Source organism: Centruroides sculpturatus, unplaced genomic scaffold (genome assembly GCF_000671375.1).
Source record: "Centruroides sculpturatus isolate CEXI.00-Female unplaced genomic scaffold, Cexi_2.0 scaffold308, whole genome shotgun sequence".
Lineage (NCBI taxonomy): Eukaryota > Metazoa > Arthropoda > Arachnida > Scorpiones > Buthidae > Centruroides > Centruroides sculpturatus.
This window is the reverse complement of record NW_019384502.1, coordinates 228322-251984: the sequence shown is the minus strand read 5'-3', so window position 1 is coordinate 251984 and position 23663 is coordinate 228322. Positions and strand designations below refer to the sequence as shown.

General features: G+C 28.2%; 1 protein-coding gene across 1 annotated transcript in view; it reads left to right on the top strand.

Moving 5' to 3' along the window:
- The window catches only part of LOC111622109 (carboxypeptidase D-like), a 178877-nt gene that overhangs the window by 89518 nt on the left and 65696 nt on the right, over nucleotides 1-23663 (top strand). Inside the window, exon 12 of the mRNA XM_023364424.1 lies at nucleotides 21408-21513. Within this exon, the coding sequence (XP_023220192.1) occupies nucleotides 21408-21513 (106 nt within the window). The remainder of the gene's footprint in view (nucleotides 1-21407; nucleotides 21514-23663) is intronic.

Sequence of the window (23663 nt, the reverse complement as noted above, 5' to 3'; positions counted from 1 at the left end):
AATTAAAAAAAAATTATACGCGAGAATCGAACCCGAGAACTCAAGCTTATGAATCGGACTCGTTACCACTCTGCCACAGGACGCTCAAATAGAAGTACGTATAATTTATATATAAAGTGCTAAAAAACTTTAAGTTTGATTTTCTTGATTATATTTGAGTATTGCACTTTAGTATTTTACAGGTAGTACACTCACATGGTGTACTACTTCTACACCAAAGATTGTCAAAATCCGTTACCCCAAAGCCGTAGGCTCTCCTTGTTAGTAATAAATTTGCATTCTTTCATGTATCTATATTTCTCCCTACATCTTATAATGTAGTAAAGAGAGATGATGATGCAAATAAGATATCTTGAAGCTTGAAATTATAAAATTATTTATTAAAATAAATCATAGTAACATTTATATTACACACAAAGTTAAGATAAGGAAGGATAATATTAAAATAAAATTTATGAATAACATTCAAAATAATCCATAATCCTAATGAGAAGAATGAGCCTGGTATGCTGCTATCAATTTATTAATTTTCAGCTCTATTTTTGTCAGTACCATTTTTAAATCACTGAAATTAACTATTTGCAGTCAGCTTAGTTTTTAGTTAACAGATTTGTGACCACATTTTACCCAAATTCCACTAAATATGATGAAGATACTATAGCCCATAATCCAAGATAAAATATAAGTATCTGCTTTTGCAGCCAGAACTTTAGTAGCCATCTTTGAATTTTAATTTCAATTCCTCATTTTTCATTACGTCTATCAGTTTTCTTGTAATTTTGGAGATTCTTGTGTGTTTGTACTTTGGACCCTTTTCAGGTTTGTTTAAGAATATATTCAAATCATTGATTGAAGTCAGAATGAGAGCCTTCTCGTGCTGACAATAAGCAAACAAGTTTTCATTATGTTGTTTTTCTCCTAAATAGATAAATAGCATAGAACTCTAGCATTTATTTATGCTGCTAAGGAAGCTGCAAAATGAACAATTCAATCAATTATGAAAGAAGAAAGCCTGGTCATGATGAACACCCATTAGTGGGAGTCCATCCCTAATCCAGAAAATTGAATCCTTTGGACCAGATAGATGTTGGTTCTCAATCTGAGGGATGAGTTTGATGACACAGTAAGATTTTTCAAAAAATAAATGCTATTTTTAGGAACAAACCAAATTGTTTTTAATCAGAAATGTTTTTGTTCTTTTATAAGAACATCTTCAGCAGAAACTTTTTTCAAATTGCAATGGAACAAATACATTTACAAAATATTGTTAAATTATTGAATTAAAAAAATTAACAAATATATAGTCTTTATAACATAAATAGTAAATAAATTAATTAAATTAAATAGTACACCCAAAGATTGAATAATGAAAATAGTATCTGAAATAACAGTATAACACAAAGATGTAAGCTGCTTGCTACCCCCTTTTTCACCTTGACATCTTCCCCTCATCTTACCTTTACCTTTTCTATGTAAATCTTGATATCACTTTTTGCACAAAAGAGTTGTAATTTTAAGAGTTTAAAATGTCAACCCATCTACAGTATAAAATCATGGAGTAATTTGTATTAATTACATTACTTGTGCATGAAAAAAAATATTNTTTAGATATATATATTTTTTTTTATTTTAATAATCCTAAACATAATTTCCATTCCATAATCCTTAATGTAATTCTACTGTTGATAAATTTGAAAACTGGTTGAATTCCCCTTGTCCTAAATTTTATTGTAAATAAGTTTTGCGACAAATGCAGAAATAAGTTTTTGTTTTGATTAAATTCAGCTCATTGTTTTGGAGCTGTAGATTTGTTTCATTGAATTTGTTAAACAAGTCTGTTAAATAAGCTATGTCATTTTTGGAATCAATCAAGTTGGCTTATAATGCATCATCATTGTTTTCTAGGAACTTTAGCTCTGAGTCAGAGTTTAAAAAAACCAATCCAAGCAGACATCTTTTCATAGCCAATGAACTTCTGTATTAAGCAAGTGATTGAATTTTTTTCATCATTTTCAATACAAAATTGTCTAAATAATCTGTCATTCATTGAATTGCTTCTGGTTTTGTTAATTACTTTTAATGACATAACGTAATGATCTATGTAGGTATTCACTCAGATTTTTGGTAACTAAATGTTCTTTGAAGAGTAGTTGAGTGTTTCTTTCAGAGGATGTCCAGTTTCTTGCGGAGGATCCCTGTCCATTGCAAGAGTACTGCTACTTCGTTTTCTTTTTTCTATTAATGGGAGAATCGCTTGCCATGATCTTTGGAATTCCAGAAGCAGAAGAATGTGATGAGCAATTCTCCCATTAATAAAAAAGAAAACAAAGTCACAGTCCCCTTGCAATGGATGGGGATCCTCCAGAAGTAACTGAGCATCCTCTGAAAGAAACACTCTACTACTCTTTGAAAAATTTGTTAGAAAATGGCAAAAATTACATGAAAAGAACTAAGTGTTGAAAATGAATGACATAGTGTACAGCTAATACATTCAGATCCACCTTTTCAAATATGCAAGAAAACCCATGGAGCACCATCAGTAACAACTGGCAAGATATTACTCAGGGGATTTTTTTTTCTTTAAAAACTCTTCCAGTTTGTGAAATATTGATTCTTCTTTAGAATCAGTGTGCAAATTTTTAGCAAATAATAGTTCATGACAAATTTTTCTTATTTTATGAATTACATATAAGTTAAAAAAGTAAGGTTTCATTTTCTGGAAAAGTTGACAAATGAAACTGTATAGAGAAGGGTAATCTTTTTAATGTTACCTAAGTAATGAGTCTTCAACATCTTGAGTCATTTCATCAATTCTTTGCACTGTATTATTGCTCAAATGAATTTTCTTGGCAATATCAGATGCTGGCTTGTGTAGCATAGTGTTTATTACCTTCACTTATGGCTGGTAGAGTTAGTTCTTCACCAGTAGTATGCAGTTTTCCTGATTTAGCAATTAGTAATGAAATGTAAGAAGGATGAACTTGTGTCTGTTGTCATCTTTGGATGCTGTTGAATAGAGTTTTGCCTATGTTGATTGTTTCAAAAAAATTTTTTTAAATACTTAAAAGTAAGATAAATTCTTCTAGTTTTTATCAGCATGAACTTTTGTCAAATGTTCTTATAGTTTCATTTGATAAAACTTTTTGGCAAATCAGGCACATTGGCAATGTAATGTTTATAGGCAACTGAATAAAGCTGTAGTTCAAATATTCAATACTGTATTATATATATATTAGGTTCAGCCATGATATCTGTAAAAAAATAAAAATTATATAATTGAAAAAGTGCATTTTCTCTTTGCTAGAACCAAAATTTTTTGCAATAGTTTTGTTATTGGAATAGCACCTTTGATATCAGATATACAGGTATACTTCGAGTTATGTTGTTCTTGATTATACGTTGTTTGTAATTCAACAAATATATGATAAAATAAAAATTAAGTTTAAGTCATTTTATTCAACTTTATGTCCATCCGCCACAAATATTGAAGTCGTAATATTACTATAAAAGCATTAAAGCACAAAATCATATTAAAATATGTACATTTACAGTAAATGTTAATATAATCATCATAAATCCTAGAGAACGAAACATGAAAACATCTGTGTTTCTGTGTTGTCATCTAATTTAGAGGTCTTTAAGTGCTCAATATTGGTGTTTTCCACGGTAGCTCCAATATCTACTGTTTGGCATCATTGTCAGCGCCACTTGATATTGGTAAATTTAATATAAATTAGTTTATTTTCTACTGTTGCAAGATAATTTTAATAACTAAATTTGTTATTTAACCTTACAAAATCATCTTATTTTATAATGTTTTAGAGCAAACCACATTCACAAATGAAGAGTCCACGATGTACTGTAAATATCACCAGATTGTAAACATGTACATTTACAAGTATGTACTGTACATACACGAATTCATAAATTTAGATTACTTTTTCTGTACTATATTAAAAACTAACATTTATTTGTTTGTAAGCTTAAAATAGATTCTTATTAACCATATATTATTAAAAGTTCATTTATAAATAATATACAGAACTGGGAATGGTTATTTGTGGTTTAGCCTAGTGACAAATAAATTCGACTTAAGTCACCTCTCTTGGAACCAATTACTGACGTAAGGCGAGATATACCTGTACAGTGGTTTTTGCATAAGACAGCAAAAAATAAACAAACAATATTAATTAAACTAATAAACTGGATTTTGATTTTTGGTCAGGATTAAATATATGTATTTGGTATTAAATTATGAAATATCAAACTAAATTTATCAAGAAATACTTTGTTTAAAAAATACATCATTATGCAATTAAAAATTAGTTAATATTTTAATTTAGTATATCCTTATTTAAATAATTGTTCCTTATTAACACATGCCTTATTTACTAATTAACAAAAAACTTCTTAACAGGTTAGGAAAAGTTTTTTGTTAGTATTCTCCGGTGTTAAGATAAAGATGTGTAATAATTAACAATAGATAAAAATGAATGTTAATGGTTAACAGCTTTTTACAATTTCATTCTTCTGTTTGTTAATATTGTAATGACACAACTGTTATATGAGGAGTCTGATATTAATTATTTTATCGCTAACCGACGAATGGCAGCTTCTCGGCAAAACTAATAATAGTACAGAGAAGCCGAATCGCAGGGGCCCCTGTAAAGTTGGCTATCCAAAGGAGAAGATGCCATTTAGGAACCAATTTTAACAAATTGAAAAAATTCGAATGAAACTTTTTTCCAGATAAAATAGATGCTTTCTTTTAAATAATAATAAACAATTTTTTCATTTAAAGCCATTCTTTTTAATAGTTCGTACGTTGAGAGGTTAAAGGTATGGGCCAAAATTACACTAACATTTATAATTAAAGAAAATATTTAATACATTCCATAAAACCTAGATACTTTTGTTTATTTCTTGTCATAATCTCCGTAAACATTGAGACATTTATCCCAGTGTGACAATAGTTTGAACATTCCATTCCTTCAAGGTACTGTTGCTTGTCAAGTTGCATGAAATATTCCAGAATAGTGTCTTCCAATTCCTCCTGATCTGCAAAGTGTTTCCTTGCCAAAAATTTCTTTAAAGGTCTGAATAAATGAAAATCAGAGGGGGGCTAAATCTGGACTATATGGAGGATGTTGCAGGACCTCTCAATTCTGCTGTGCCAACCACAGTTTGGTTTGGTTTGACGAGTGGAGTATAGTCCAGATTTAACCCCCTCAAATTTTCATTTATTCGGACCTTTAAAGAAATTTTTGGCGGGGAAACACTTTGTGGATCAGGAGGAACTGGAAGACACCATTCTGGAATATTTCAAGCAACTTGATAAGCAACAATACCATGAAGAAATGTTCAAACTAGTGTCATACTGGGATAAATGTCTCAATGTTTACGGAGATTATGTCAAGAAATAAACAAAGTATGTAGTTTTTATGGGATGTATTAAATATTTTTTTTAATTATAAATGTTAGTGTAATTTTGGCTTGTACCTTTAGTATCAGACACTTTCTTGTAATTATATTAAGTAATGACAGCTGTTAAAATAAACAAAGACTTTGTTGAACTCAACTTCTTAACTATGGCATTTGAGAAGTGTGTGGAAGCAGTAAAGCCTGTTGTAGTGTTGATGATTGAGGTGAGAAAGGATAAGATGTGATAAGTTCCTTACTTATTGCAAAGCATAAAAGTGATAAATGTGTGGTGAATCTGGTAGTCATATTTAAGATACATAAGTATGGAAACCAAAAAACCCAAAATGCATTTCAAACTATTTTCAATAGAAAATGGTCCCTCGTCAGTTGGTATTAACTAAAAGTTTTTAGTATACTTAAAAATTATACAAGGTGAAAAAAATAAACTTAAAATTAAACTTAAAACTATGCCTAAAGCTATACGATATAAAGATGAAAATGTTGCCATGACTATATGAGCAGTAAGCATTATCAATGTAGACAAGAGCTTACTGCTTACTGCTTACTGCTCATACAGTCATGGCGATGTTTTCATCTTTATATTGTATAGCTTTAGGCATAGTTTTAAGTTTAATTTTAAGTTTATTTTTTTCACCTTGTATAATTTTTAAGTATGCTAAAAACTTTTAGTTAATACCAACTGAAATGCATTTTGGTTTTTTGGTTTCCATACTTATGTAATCATCTTATTGTACATCCCCTTTTTGTTTTATTAAATGTTTTTACTTTGATTCCCGAGTGTCTGTGCCCATTATCATTGGTGTGATAAGCCCTTACTATTATCTGCTTCATGGTTATAGATATTTTAATTGATTTAATTATATCTAGGGCTAAAAGCAATTTCTGTAAGAATTTATGTATTTTATTTATTATTTTCATGTTTTAATTTGTTATTGGGACATTTATTTGTTTTATTCTTACCTTAAATTTTGTGTATTTGCAGTTTTAAGTTTATCAAAATTGGTATTATTTAGGGTTGGAATGGATTAATTCACTTTCCATTATTTTTAATGGGAAAAATTGATTTAGACTTAAAATGATTCAGAGTGTGAACAGTCTCCTGGAATAAATTAAATTTGGAGTATGAAGCACCATTGTAATTACTATGACTTTAACTCTTTGTTATACAATAGATGAAACATGTACAAATGGGTTTTCAAAGTTTTTTATCTTCTTTTCTTTATGCTTCTGCTGCCCATTATTTGTATTCAATACGTTCAATTATTGCACCTGAGGCTACTACTGCTCCTGGATTGCTCTAGTGTCCTAAGGCAGTATCATCCACTTTGGAAACCACTGGTATAGATTGTCATACTTAGGCTATGTTGTTATTTTAGAAATTATTTTGTTATGCTCTTAACAATTTCAGTTTCATGCAAAATGGATACATTGCAAAATGGAGCAAAATTTATAATTTCCACAATGAATGGAAAATAAAATATTTCTTTGTTATGGCAAAAGATAAATACTGCCATTTAATTTATAATGTCTTGGTGTCTATGCCAACAAGATAACTTGAAACATCACTACAATTCAATAAATAAATATAAATCACCAAACGATTGCCGAAATATTGGGCTATAATAAGGCTAATTAAATGATTGGTATAAAGTAATTTGACTGTATTATAGCCTGATATTTAGGCAATCGTTTGTTGATTTATTGTTACTACTCAGGCTTTGAGATGTTATCATAAATATAATTAAATTTTGCAGTATAATTTTATTTTATAAGAATGACCAATCTAATTAAACTTACAAAGGAAGGAACAAATTATTGATAGTGTTTGATTCAGGAAATAGATAGATTGCATTCCAATATAAGTTGGCCAGGCCTGACTTATATGATAATTTATGTATTAAAAACAGGTATTTTTATATGGTTAATTATGATAAATCAAAATATTGAGAATATTAAACTAGATGAATTACTTAATTTTGTTAAAATTTATAACTCTTACAAAAATGTAAATGTGATTTATGAAATTTATGAGCTTTTAAAATGATATACTGTTTGTATTTATACAATATTGAATTATCTATACTAGTAAACTTTCATATCAAGAACATATGGCAAGATTATCATTTACTAGTGAATGTTGTGTATTTATAGCGAAATTTAATTTTTGATAATGCATTATTACCAAGTCAAAAACTCTTTTAAAATGCATATTTGCTGATTTTGATAAATGTCTATTTACTTATATTTTATTTTATATATACATTTTTTACATAAATAAATGTGTGTATATATGTAATTTTATTCTTGTATTTAGTCTCATTTATTTAAATACTGAGAAATCATAATTAAAGTATCTCTATTTAACACTAGAGATCAGTCCACACAAGAAAAAATCACATAAATCAAGATTCAAAGTGGTGAGTTTTGAATAACTAATTTTTTTATACAGAAATGTCTTCCACATATTCTGAAATCTGAAATGTCATTGTACTAGATTTAGTTGTATTTTGAGTGCTAAATATCTTCTTAGTCTGTTGAATAGGAGCACTTTAATTATGATCATTCAGTATATGTGAAATAATTTCACACTTAATAATATTATAGCTCTAAGTATTAGAATATATTGACATAATAACTAAATGTTTTCAAAGATAAATACCATAGAAAACGAATAATAATTAATAAATAATAAACTTGTATAATTTATCCTAAAATGTCTTTTATACTGAACAAAATTTACTAAGACCATTTATTCAGTATAATAAAAAGACATCTTAAGATAGTATAAGTTTATTATTTAGTGAATCTACTTACACAGAAGAGATAATTGAGACTATTTTCTACATCAGCAATTTTCAGTTTCATGTTTAGAAATATTTGGGCAATGTTTTCTGATTCATAAGTAAATAACAAAAAAACAGCTAATGAGGTTTAATGAGTTAGTTATATTCTGTTATTTACACAGAAAGATGGGAGTCATTTGTTGGAAAGATTTTTATTTTGTATTACTTGTTCCACCTCCTTTGACAGAAAGGAGGTGAAACAAGTAAGAAATTTTACCTATTTAGGGAGTGAAATAACAGATGATAATAGATGTATAAAGGAGTTCAAAAAAAAAGGATAGGATTTATGAAATAAGATTTCCAAAGCAAAAGATATCTGCTAATGTCAAAATACCTAAGTATGAAAGCAAAGAAAGCATTTACGAGGTCTGTTCAAAAAGTATCAGACCTTTGGTCGGCAAAAATAAATTTATTGATTTTGAGGTACAAAACCCTAATCCCCTTCAAAGTATTTTTTTTGTTAGTGTATACACTTCTCCCAGCGTTCCTGCCATTGCTGGAAACACTGCTGGAACGCATCTTTTGGAATGGCCATCAGTCGGTCCATCGCATTCCGCACGATGTCTTCTCTCGACTAAAATCGGGTTCCTTTTAGCAGCATTTTCAGCTTGGGAAATAGCCAAAAGTCACACGGAGCCATGTGGGGAGAGTACGGAGCGTGACGAACCACAGGAGTGTTATGTTTGGCGACGAAAGCCTGAATCAGATGCGCAGAATGGGTGGATGCGTTATCAAGATGGAGCTGCCAAGTTTTGATCGACCACAGATCCGGTCGTTTGCGTCGCACTGTATCGGAAAGATGATGAAGGACCTCCTGGTAGTACTCCTTTGTGATGGTTTGGCCTTGTGGTGCGTACTCACAACACACTACCCCACGAGAGTCGAAAAAACTGTCAACATGACCTTGATATTGCTGCGGGCCTGCCACGCTTTTTTTGGCCTCGAGGATTGTCCCCGAAAGCCTGCTGAATCTTGCGAATGGTTTACGCTCAGGTATTGCCAAGGTTTTTGGCAAAATTTGATGTAATATCGCTGCTCACGTTGTTCAGTCATTTTCCAGCTTAGTGGAATCCGATGAGAGCGCGCTACATGACCTCACTCATAGGCCGATTGCCAACAACTGACGCTTCCTGCAGGTGGGAAAAAATTCAGGGTTGTGCATGACTGTCCCCTCCACAACTCCACCGAAGGAGGTCTCTCGCGCATCATTGGTTTACACAGGGAAAAAAAGGTCTGATACTTTTTGAACAGACCTTGTACATTTTGAGCCACAACAACATGTGGCGGGGTCTGCTAGTCTGTCTACAAACTGGTCTTCCCCTGAAACTTTCAAGGGAATAACATGCCAACATCAACAAACAACGTTTTTCAAGGACATTTAGCTCTGTATGCCAAACTGCTGTTCGTATCACGTGATCTATTGCGATTTTTCTGTTATGTGAAAGATAATTAGTTTCTAAATACTGCAAACCGCATTGTAAGAAAATTTTCGCATTTTTCCAATCGCGTTGGAGTGAAAATGCATTGTAAAGGTACTGCGTTGTAGGTGCCTACCTGTATATGCAAGAATAACAAGACAGAGAAGATTGAGGATTATATATAAGAGGGCCTCAATGCTGAGAAATGGGAAAGACCTTCCCAAATTGCGAAAACTTCCAGGTGTATATAGGGTTCTTGTAAGATAAGAGAGGTTCAAGAGGGATCTAGTCTATATGGGTGCCACAAAAAGGTCATTAGAAGAGAGGATATATGAATACAATTATGATTTAGAGCCCTCAAAAATCACTACCACCTTGCCAATGTTTGCTTTGGAAGACCATATAGAGGCTAAATTAAATCAGACCCATTCATTAAAACCTTCACAAATTGGGAGCACATCAGACTCTTAGAGTTCATTGAAATATTTAAAGCCAGCCATAACTCGAATTAAATCAACTCTAGGGATGAGATACAGCAATTTGAAGCATGGTAAGCAAGGTACAAAATATCATTACAACCTGGATGAGCATATCTTATATTGGCTATTTTAAATTTGAATTTTACATATGTGTTCTATTTGATGATTTTCAATTCAAAATAAATTCTATAAACCTGAAGCTTGAATTATATGGACTCCAAAAACATTTGTAAATTGCAAATTTATGTGTTTTACTGGAAGATGAAGAGGTTTAGTGGTCTGAAGATATTACATTTCTAGTGTTAGTGGAGTATGTTTTGTTAAATAATAAATAAGTAAATAATATATTTCAATATTTTATAACTTGCTCCTTGACTGAAATTTATGCTCTAGTTTGTTAGAATATGATATTGAATTATTTTGCAGTATATTATAAAATATTTTTAATTCTTTAATTTTTTATTGGATCAGTAACATCTTATGTTGTACAATCCAACTGTTTTAAAACTTTGTTGTATTACAAAACTTATTGGAAATTTTATAGTTTATTTAATTACAGTAATACCTCGACTTACGCTACCCCCACTTACGCAAACCCAGAGTTACGTGATTTTCAAATCTCATTGATTCATCTTTTGTTTGAGCTCCATGCAACTCAATTACTCACTCCCACCCACACTATTGTTCAGCTTACATGTTCGGACGTGTCGCATGGAATTGACATATACTATAGCTACAATTTATTTTGTGTTATTTATTTCTGTGTTTGTTATATCTATGGAGACTTGAGAAACTCTATTATGTCATCCAAATGAAGTAGAACTGATTCTTCTGAATCAAATTAGAAAAGAAGAACTTTATCTTTGGAATGTAAAGTTAACATTATTAAAGACTTTGATACAAAAATGAAAATTTGTGTATTGGCATAGAAGTTTGATCTACTGGATTCGACGGTCAGAACAATTATAAAAGGTAAAGAAAAAATTCTCAAAGCTGTGAAAAATGTTCAATCTCTAAATTCAAACATCATTCGTAAACTTCACGGTATTATCACTGAGATGGAAACAATGTTAAAATTATGGTGTGGTAATCAAGTAAATGTGAAAAATTGTATAATAATATAATTTGTTATACATATATATGTATTAACTAAGATTTTATTAAACATTTTTTTCTAAATTATTGTTTTCTTTAGTCTCCGGCCCCAATTAAAAATTATTTGTATGTATTTATATGCGAAATTATACCCCGACTTACACGAATTTGACTTACGTGGTTATTGCTCGGTCCCACCTATTGCGTAAGTTCGGGGTATTACTGTATTCTGTATATTTTTCATTATTTAAAAAAAATCTATAGATGACCAGTTTTAAAGTTAAACATATCAATTTTTATAAAATGAAATTTAATAGAGTAAGATGTATGGTACTGTGAATTGACATTATTATTGAAGACATAAGAAGGAAGTACAATGCTCTACAATATGATTTTAGTACAGTACTGACATTTTATTTACTTATTCAAATTGTATTGGGTTGAACCAAAAGTTCATTCGGTTTATAGAAAGAAATAAAATATACTATTTTAAAATAAATAAAAATGTTTAATCCACAATGTATCACCCTTCTGTTTGATAACCTTACGCCACCAGACGGGTAGTTTCATAATTCCATCCGTGTAGAATTGGGTGGGTTTCTGATTGAAGAAATTATCGATGTGATTTTTGATACCTTCTAGAGATTGAAATTCTATGCCATTTAAATTATTTTTCAATGAACAAAAAAGATGATAGTCTGAGGGAGCAATATCTGGAGAATATGCAGGGTGACTCAAAGCATTCCAGTTAAAGTCTAGAAGATTTTGGCGCATGTTTAACGATATGTGCGCCAAAAACTTCTAGACGATTATCATGATGGAATACCACTCCCTGTCGATTTGCAAGTTCCGGACGTTTTTGATGCACTGCAGCCTTTAGTTCATCCAGTTGGAGACAATATTTATTGGAATTAATTGTTTGATTGTTGGGTAAAAGCTTGTAATAAAGAACCCCTTTCCAGTCCCACCAAACTGAAATCATTACTTTTCTGGGATGCAAACCAGCTTTAGGTTACGGCACTGGAGGATCACCTGGCTTACTCAAAGTTCTCTTGCATTGAATATTGTTGTAAATGATCCATTTTTCATCACCTGTTATTAATTGCTTTAAAAAGGGATCATCTTCATTGTGTTTTAAAAGTGAATCACATACAGAAACACACTCAATAAGGTTTCATTTACTTAACTTATGGGGAACCCAAACATCATAACGGGAAGTTTATCCAAGGCTAGCCAAATGTCTGACAACAGATGTTTGGGATATTTTTAAGATGTTGGCTATCTCTCGTGTTGTTTTATGCTGATCATTTTGAATTAAAGTCGTTACGGACTCATCTTCTATGGTTGAAGGTCGTCCTGACCAAGGTGCATCTTTGAGAGAGAAATCTCCCTCCCTGAATTTTGAAAACCATTTCTGGCATGTTTGATCAGTAACTGCATCCTCCCCATATACAGCACATATCCTTTTTTGAGTTTTTGTTGCATTTTTCCTTTTTGGAAATAATAGAGCATCAGATGTCGAAAATGCACCTTCTTATCTTCCATTTTAATGTTTTTTTTTTCTTAAAAGTTAACAAAATTTTAAAAAGTAGCTGTAATTAAACTTATGTAATAAATATGCAGATATTTGTAATGTCAACCTAAACAAGTTAAAACTCGATAAGCACAACAGAGGCGCCACAGACAAGCTATTATGTAAATACCCAAACGAACTTTTGGTTCAACCCAATATATAAATTGTATTTTGTTATACATGCTACATTTGACATTTTTAATTCATTTTGAGAATTTTTCATTAAAATTTGTTATGTTACCAAAAATTGTCATCTTGTTTGTTACTTAGTTTAATTTATTTAGGCATTCTATTATATCAAACTTCAGCTTTCTTATTGGATACGTTGGATATATCTTGAATCTTTTTTAAAATTGCAATTGTGATGTGGAAAGATCTCTCTCTCTTTTTCCTCTGTTAGCAGAAATTACTTTCTAATGTTGTTTTCAACTTGATTCCAGAAATAATGGCAAGAAACTTTAGGTACATTTTCTAGAAATTAATTATAAAAAATCTGAAATATGTTATCATAGATTCTATTTTTGTTTTTCTTCATAGATCTTTAACTTTTACTAAATATTGCTCTATACTGTGTGTAATTAATTTTACTACTATCTTATTTGCATATAGTATAAAGGATTTAAATTTTGTTGGAAGCATTAGTAATATATGTTGTATTCTGTAATAATATATCTTGAAAAAATTAGGTTATAAAGATGATAATTCTTTTCTTGTAATTGATAAGAATAAACATAAATTATTGGAAAGAACAAAATAGATTTAATAACTATGTAAATATAAATAGAACAATGTCATTATGTGTAGTAATTTTTGATGATTTTATATAATTTACATTGAATGTATGTAATATAATAATGAAAGAAAAAAATATGTGTAATTATAGTATAACTTAGAATCTTTTGTAAACTATACAGATTTTTGATTAAAATATATCATCAGTTATTACATGTTTATATGTGATGCTTGTTTTTAAATTAAGGAAATAATTTTTATTTAGTATTACATTTATATAAAGAATTTTTAAAAAGTGAAGTTTAGAATAAATTTATTTTTTATGTATGATAGTTATAAAATAGTTTATCTTCAAATAAGCAGCACCTACAACAGGATACAGTTCAAATAAACACACTAATATCAAAAATCCAACAGCAAGAAAACTAAGACTATATCAAGGTAGCCAGAATTCTGATTTAAAAAACATTAATTACAAGGACATAGAAACAATCTCACCTACTTAGAGCTTTTATGAAGTGCATTAATTGAAAGTTCCTCTATCCCCATAATAGCACGAACAATAATTTATTTGAATTAATATGTATCAATTATTATGTACACTGTTGCATCCAATAAAATTAATGTTCATTTTATTTAAAAATTGCATTCTAATTATAATCTCCATTTGAATTTACTAAGTTAATTACTAGTGATGACTGTTTAAGATGGTTGAAAACATTTGTTTGCCTATTAGTGTTTTTTACTATTGGATTTTTCATGTTAGTGTGTAGTATATCTTCATTTTATACATTAACATTTAATGAAGTTTTGCATTGTATGTCATTTCTTTCTAATTTAAAGATTTAAAATCCTGGATTGTAAGATATTTCTTTCATTTCATAATCTAATTTTCCATGCTTTCAAATATAAATTGAAATTAAATTATTTTTTGAGTTATTTTTTTTGAAATGAATAAACAAAACAAATTAAATGACTTTATTACTTGAATATTTTGTTATGATTGTTATTTATAATGAAAAAAATTTTTAATTATCAGTAAAAACTGGCAATTCTTAAGAGCAGTAATTTTTATATTTTTTTCTTTTCTGTTTTTATTTCATTCTTAATTTCATGTAACAAAGTTTTAGTCAATAATGAAGTTTTTGTCAAATCTGATTTTTATAAGATCCACATAATTTATTTAACAAATTATAGCAGCACATTAGAATTGATTGAAACTCAAAAATATACTGTAACAAAATTTATATGATTAAATTTGAAAAGTCAAAATTATGGAAAGGATTTAGATGTTCTGAAAAACTTATTTCAAAAAAAAACATCATCATTTGTATAAAATAACATTATAAATAATAAATTTTTTCATAAAATCTCCAAATTTCTTTTCTGCTTATACACACTACATATGATATGAATATGATTTATACTTATAAATGGTTCAAATTGTTGTAATCATATTTTTCCTTTATTACTAAAACAAAAATTGTTCTTTCTTTATTACCATATTTATTTTAATAAACAATATGCTATCTGCAACCTTTTTCAGTTTGCAACTGTGTTGTTTATTAGTGTGTGCTTGCTATTAGAGAGCAAATAATATTTATATTCTTTGGGAATTGGGTGCAATTATTATTTGAGGAAAATATTAATGGAAATAAATCCATAATTTTTGTCACTTTATTATTATTAGAATAATAATGCAATACTTAAAGCATGCATGTGTGTGCGCACACACACTCACACACTTTTTTCAACATAAGGTAAGAGTGACAATGTTGAATAAATGTACCATTTTTCAGTTTACAAATACAGTATTTCGATTTTTTAATGTAACCATATAGTACAAATGCGTAAAATCTTTAATGAAAGTCTTTAGATATTAAAATTTTTTGAATTGTTTTACTAGAAAATATATTAATCTTGAAATTAGCCCATGTATTCTAACTGGAACTTCTTGAAAAAAAAAATTCAAAACCTTTTTACACTAGCAACTTATTATTTCTCTCACTAATGTTTTTGGATGTTTTTAACATCATTAGCAGACAATATTTACATGAAGTAGCACACATTAAATTCCTAAAAAAAAAGTAAAATTTTTGGAATTCTATAAATATAACATGGAAACTGACAACCATAAATTCTAAAGAGGAACATATTCAAATATTTAAAATAATGTGCTCCAAACAAATTACAAAAAATTGGAATGTAATATAAATTTGAAATATATCACATAGAAAGTTGTTTATCAGTTTGAAAATGTATTTAAATGTTCTATCACTTGATAAGAAAACATTGTAGAACTTTTTAACTTGTTTACAGTTATTGTAATCAAATAAAACCTTGCAAAAATATATTCTGGTATTATCATATACAGTCAACCCCCATAACACGGTTGATAATTCCGTTTTATATGAATTCCATGTTGTATGAGTCACTTAGATTTTACAAATATGTGAGCCATTCACAGCCTGGCACATGTATTTGTAAAATCTAAGTGACTCATACAACATGGCATTCATATAACATGGAATTATCAACAGTGTTATAGGGGGGTTGACTGTACAAAAGATACTCAACACAAAATAATAGCATACAGTAACAACTAAGAACTGAGTTCATATTAATATTAACATACTCACCAAACCAAAAAAAAGAAAAAAAAAACCAGCAGTATAACATGATTTCATAATACATTTTTGTTATATTTCTGTTTACTGCTAAATCGGCAAGTCCTACATATAGTTGTAATTTATATAATATATTTTATAATTTTTTCAAACAAAGGAAACATGTGCAATCTTTCGTTTTATTCTTAGTATTGTATTGTTTTTTTTTTAGTTTTGTTTTGCTGTTTCATTATACTTTTGTTTACTGCAATATTGGTAAATCTACATAAATATTTATTACAGTCGACCCCCCTATAAGATATAGATATGTTCCAATTTATTAGGAATCTGATTTCTTACAAGTCGTTCCAATCACAGCCCGACACGTGTCAAGTTTACGGACTACGGCTGATTGAAAGGTTTTCTTCCATAAAATTAATCAATTCTACATTAATGCGACTCAACATTTCCAAAATACGTATATTTTTTCGTAGTTTTATAGGAATCGTAATTATAGGGACCGTAATTATAGGGGGGTCGACTGTATTTATATAATTTATGGTATTGTTTATAAATAAATAAAACAATACAATAAGTTATATAAATAATAAATATATATGTAGGTTTTATTGATAAAGCAATAAACAAAACTATAATAAAACAACAAAGTAATGAAAAGTAAACTAAGATAAAACAAAACATTACATGTGTTTTTCTTTGTTTAAAAAATTATAACTGAATATAATTACACAAAAAATTATACAAATAATCAATCAACTTATATATTTAGGACTTATGAAAGGAAAAAAAAATAAGAATTATAAAACAATAAAACAAACCCCCAAAAAAAAAGAATGCACGTGTTTCCTTTGTCTGAAAAAATTTTAAAGTGTTGTATAAAACTCAAATTTTTTTGGAAATTATCATTTTTTATTATTTATGTTTTTTAAACATACTTTTTTTTATAATTTACATTGAAACTACTTTTTATACTAAAATATTGATCTCATTTAACAGGATTACCATAACCAGTTGGTTAATTTTAGAGTTGTGAAATTACATATATAGGTATGAAATACATAAACATTAACTTTTTGATATAAATAAGAATTGCTTTTCAGTAATTATGTCAATATGTATAAATCTAATACCAAAATATAAAGAACAAACTTCTGCTTCAAGCTAGCTTGATGACAAAGTTGAATAAATAAAATAAATTATTTTATTTATTGTCAAAGTGTAGTATAAAATTACAAACAAACAGTAGGTGACAATAAACAAATTTTTTTTGTAACTAAGTTTTAATATTAATTAACAAATAAAATCTAAATAATCATAAACTATGTAAACATATGTGTATACAGGATTTTTTCCAAAATGGTATAATAAAAATTGAATTTTTAACAAATTTTTAAATAATGACAAATAAAAATTTAAATTTAGTGAGCTTGAGTGACTGATATTTGTCTTGAGCTTTTTCAAGGTAAAAGCACAGTAGAACCAGTTGAAAGGAGAAGTGTTAAGATTGAAAATGTTCATCAAAGTTTTTACATTAAAATTTTTGTTACTGGATGTTAAAGGTTTTGTTGAATGTGTGTATGCTATTTCTGTACAAAATACATCCAACACATTACATATCAGACTTGACATTAAGACAAATAAGAAAACAAAGAATCTGTTAGAAAAATGCTTTAAGTCCATTCTGGTTATGTTTGGTCTTGAACATATGTCCAGTAGATTAAAAAACACAAAAATATGGATACAATGTCAAACACAATGAAACAACATAATATGCATTATGTTGTTTTATGTATATGGATGGCATAATCTCTATGCATCCACAGACACTAGTAAATCACAATTTAAAAATGGAGAAAATATTTGTTTTTATTAAATTTGTTGGAGTTTTTTGCTGGTTGTTGGTATGATAGTTGTTTGTTTATACTTACAACCAGTTAACTAGTAGATATTTACTCAGAAGTTGCCCATAAAATAAAGTGTTTGTGGAAAATGGATAAGGTATTGTGCCAGTAAGTCCTCTCTCACAAAGTCATCATACCACATGCATTACCCAAAAGTCTGGAAACATTAGGCCTTTACAACAACATATACATTACATTAAAGAAAGTAATTATACTAAAATTATACTAAATTATACATTAAAGAAAGTAATTACACTAAGAAAGTAAATTATACTAAATAATAATGTAGTTAAGAAATTATTAAATTCAGAAAGAAACACAAATGGCACACACAACTACACCAGCAGTTTTCCATAGCTGTTCATTGATTATGGTCTGATACAGCACTGTGCACCTGTATTATCTGAGTAAGATGCAATTCATGTAGAGCAAATAATTATAAATATTAAAATAAACTCAGAAAAAATTAAATAGAAAATAATTTTAATGTCTGTAATACCTATTGATAAATTTTAGAGTTGATCACTTAGTTCCTACTAACTGTGCAAACTGCAGACTCTTTGCTAAAGTTCAGATAGACATTTGCTATGAAAGCAGAATGCAAAAAAAAGATTTGTTTTTGCATACAAAATTTGATTCCCACTGCCATTTTCCCCCAAAAAACAGTGAAATGATCAATCATATATAAACAACAGCAAACATCATTAAAACATGATGTTATTAAAAAGAAAATACAAAATTAATTATATTTATAAGACTATAATTAGAATGTATATTTTCCATAGCCACCATTTAAAATCTCTCATTTTTAGCCAGAAATTTATCATTCTGATCAGTGGCAAATATTTCTCACTAGAAGTAATTTCAACATGCTAAAATGTAATCACAATTCACAAAATGGAAACATTTTCTAGGTAGGATGTCAGTGATCTGATCGCTTTATAAACTAAGTTTAAAATTATAACATTACAATTATTTTTTGTTAAATTTTGTAAAGTTTATTTTAACATTTGTTTTTCTATTAATATTATTGATAAAATAAAAATAATACATTTGATTCTGATGAAAATAATATGATAAAAAAAAGTTGATCCTTCAACAGCCAGCTCATTAAAAAAAAAAAATGTGCTTCCTTATAAAGACATAATGGATTGTAATAATCAGGCCATCCAATAGGATACTGAAATTCTGTTTCATTTGTCTAATTACTGTTTACTGCATACATCGAATTAGAAAATGGAACAAGAAAATTTATTTTACTATTGTCTTGTAATTTAACTATTAAAATTAATTTCCTAGACTTAACTGTTTATAAAAACGAAACAGATCTGAGCACTACTGATTCCTTTATTGGAACTTGAATGATACAATAACACACAAGCTATTGGCATTTAGGGTACTAGTAAATAGAGCAATCTTTCATTTATATACAAAAAAGGAAAGGAATAAAGAATTTAAGCTATTAGAATAATAGCTAACAAGCACAGTTCCCCAAAAAATAGTGCAAGAAGTGGCACTATTAAAGCCTCATTACAGAAACATATAAAAATAGATACATAGATAAAATTCAAAATAAGCAAATAGTTCTAATGATAACAGAGAAATTAGTAGTAACAATGGCAACATCCTATATCAAAAAGGCAGGTTATAGTTTGAGTTAAAAGATTTCTATTATGCGCATTTTAAGGAATTACATAGTTTATACTTACAAGCTATCTAAATTAGTGGTTTAAGCTTTAAGCTTATCTAGGCACAATGCATCCTATTTTTACTTAGTTTCAACAACCAGATCTATTGCCAAAAAGATTAAAGAATATTTCAATTCAGTAATGTTTGGGCATCATAATGTGATTATATCTCTAATGCAATAGACTTGACAAAAAGAAGTTACTGTGCACTGGAACAAACCTGTCCTTATTGAGGAATACAGAACAGGAAACACCATCAGAATTCTAGAGAAAATATATGTTTATACTCTACATAAAAGTATCAAAATCATTAATATCAAACAAACTTACCTATGTTGGAATAGCTGGAAGCCAGTTTTAGACAAAATAGATATAAAATTATCAACAGACTCCTAAGAGAAACAGAATAAGACCAATAGGCAAATTCTTAAGTTCTTAAAAATGTTAGTTTGTAACTCAAATATTAGTATATAGTTTAATTTTATATGTTATTTTTAAGTCTTAAAGCTTTATTTATTCTTTAAGGAATCTTAGAGAATATATGGAATTTTACAACTGTGATAGAATTTGAAAGTATTATTCTAATCTGTAATTGTTCTAAAATTTAATTTAAATAATTTTCTTCTTCTGATTAAAGCTTGTTATTCTAGAACATAATTTAAATAATTAAATTAAATATTACTTCTAAACTCAAAGTTTACTGTACAGTATATTAAACAGTTAGCCTATCAGTTACAGTTATAATCAAAAAGGCATATCATACTTGACATAATAAGCCCTTTTAATTATAGCTGTAAGTGATAGACTAAGCAATTAATATAATTTAAATAGTTTGTTCTTTTTAGTTCACAAGCTGGTTTTTCTGTTTTATTTAAACATTCATAAAGTTTAAAACTGTTCTTAACTGAAGATGACTTAAAATAAGTCAAAAATGCTTTATAATAAAAATTAAGTTTAGTAATGTTGAAAAGAAGCCTGGTTGATATTTATGTAATTTAACGTTTTTTTTTTAATATTTTTTTAAAAAAAATATTAAAAAAAACTATTAAAAAATATATTAAAAAAAAATATTCTTAACTTTGTTATTCTAATTTTGTCATATGGATCTCAAATAGGAATGTCTAGTGATATCAATTACATCAGGGATTGAATGTACAGAAATAAATGGGAGCAAACTAAAAGCTAGATGTGTGTTTTTGTTTGGAGAAAAATCACAATGGCAGATGAATATGTCTGTAGCAAACAAAGCATCTTTTGTGTTTTCTAAAGATGATCTTAGTGATTTTAGACAAAGGAAAAGTTGGTTGATGAGTTAGTAATTATAATTTAAAATTGTCCTTTAAATTTCTTGCATAACCTACACTTGGTTTTAAATTTCATTTTAAAAACAGATAATCCACAGATTATCTGCACAAAATTATGGTAAATATTGTACAAGAATTGAACGAATTATTCTTTTGTTTAGAATATATTTTTTCTCAAATGAGAAAGAAATTTTATCACAATTTTTAGATCAAATTTTTTATTTATAAAAAATACTACATTTAATTTTGATAATGATACCAATTTTATTTGTATTTTCTCAGACATATTAATAATTTACTTTTAGGAACATAAATTCGACATTCCTAAGATAGCGTTAATAGGAGGATTGCATGGAGATCAGCCTGTGGGTCGTGAAATGTTGCTGAGGCTGATTCGTCATCTTCTCAGAGGTATGTAATATGTAATATCTGATAACTGTAACAGTTATCAGATATTAATATAATAAAATTCTAAATTGGAAATTTGAATTACAGAGTTATCAAAATATTAATATAATTTATAGTTTTATTTTTAATGAATTTATAAATATAAAGAACGAAATAATTAAAAGTCTTATAGATAATAAATAATTTTAGGATATTTCATTCATCACATGCTTACTATTAAGAAGTCTGTGAAATGATGATTCAAAAATATAATTGTCAAAGTATATACTCAATCACATACAACCTTGAATAGCAGCAAAAAGTTTTATTCAACTTGAAAAACTAACATTTTCAAATATTTTTAATGATCTTCATCAGGTAAATTTATTTTTATATTTAAACATGTTTAGCATTTGATTATTTATGTTTGATACCTGTTAATATTTGTAATGCTTGATTTTTGGAATGTAAGCCCAATGATTATTAATAATGATCAACAACATTAGTTTTTTAAGTTGAATAAATCTTTTTGTTACCATTGAAGGTTGACCACAAATGATGGAAGTTAGTAACCAATACATCTCTGCTGGTGTTGTGCTTATGCAAACAAATGCTCAAACTCATAGATTTGAACTCATTCCAAATTTTGCATTCTTTTCCATTCTTGTTCCAAAAATTCTTAAATTCTAGATTTCAAATGACATTCTAAGGTTGATAATAAGGGTTTCAATCTGCAGATGAGACATAACTAGTCTAAAAAAATACATTTAATCAATCTTAAAACAGACTTTTTTAATAGTACAGTTGAGGTGAATAAAATACAAAGTGTGGGGGTTAAATATAATAAAGATAATTTCAGAACATGTTTTATAATTATGGTTTTTTATTTTAAAGTGTATGTGTGTATATTATAATTAAGCACTCTCTTTTGGACAAAATTCTGTTTATTATTTTAAAACAGATTTAAATGCTTAACAGAAGAGAATTTACATAAATAATCCAACAATGGTTGATTATTTTGTGTGTGTTTGAGGCTTAAAATTTTATGATTTCATGCTTTTATAACAAAATTTAATGAATAAAGATGGTCAAAGGATTATTATAGTTGATGAAAAATAAATTACAATATGAATTAGTAATCTAATATTAATTATTAATTTTATTATTCATCTAAGTATTTCATAACATATACTATATTTTAGTATTTTTAAATTTTTGTGCTCTCTGGATAAAATTATAAATGAAGTAAGTATTTGTTACTTTTTTAAAAGTAAATATTTTATGATTAGAAAAATTCAATTGGGGTACTTCTTTTATGTCATAAAACTGTTTTAGTAGAAATAATCTAAGAATTTGTAAGATCTAAAAATTATTATTATTATTAGAAATATTTATCACATTTTATGACATAAAAGAAGTACCCACTTCAGCACAGAATATTTAGGAAAAGTATTTAGTGTATTTAAGCCGTCTTGTGCCTTTAGCAATTCACCCTAAAAATTTTTACTGTATTCTAGTTTAAAAAATAAAATTAGAATGCACACTTTTATTTATCAGGAGTTTAAAAGAAATCATTTGCATTAAAAATACTTGGAAACTATGAATACCAGTACATCAGGGGTGCACAACCTGTGGCCCGCGGGCCACATACGGCCCCCTATCAATGTTTATGCGGCCCGCGGACGGTACAGGACAAATCCCTTCTTTCGAAGTTTCTAAGTGTAGAACTTTTTCCCTTTCACAGTCATTAGCACCCAACTGTTTTATGACTTTCCCTGAGGTGAGAAATGGGGGGGTTGTTCTATAAATAAGTCTATTTCTAGCTAACACTTTCTGGTTTAGATATCGAATATTTTAAGTCTAATACATAGTATTATAACGATTTTTTGAAGGATCAAATAGAATAAAATGATGTTAGAACGTCATTTGCGATGTTATCAGGAAGTTTCTATTTTGGCGGGAAATCTTCAATTTTATGCTTCGGAAAACTTGCTTATTCGTTTAAATAGCGTCAAGTAACAAAAATAAGTGAAAATAGCGCGAAAAACTATGAAAATAACGATTTTTTAGCATTTGTTTACATTCTAGATTCTGATTGGTATAGTCGAATTTGAATCAATCTTTTCTGAAAAGACGCTTATTCGTCAACCTAATGTCATTCAAACTAGAAAAAA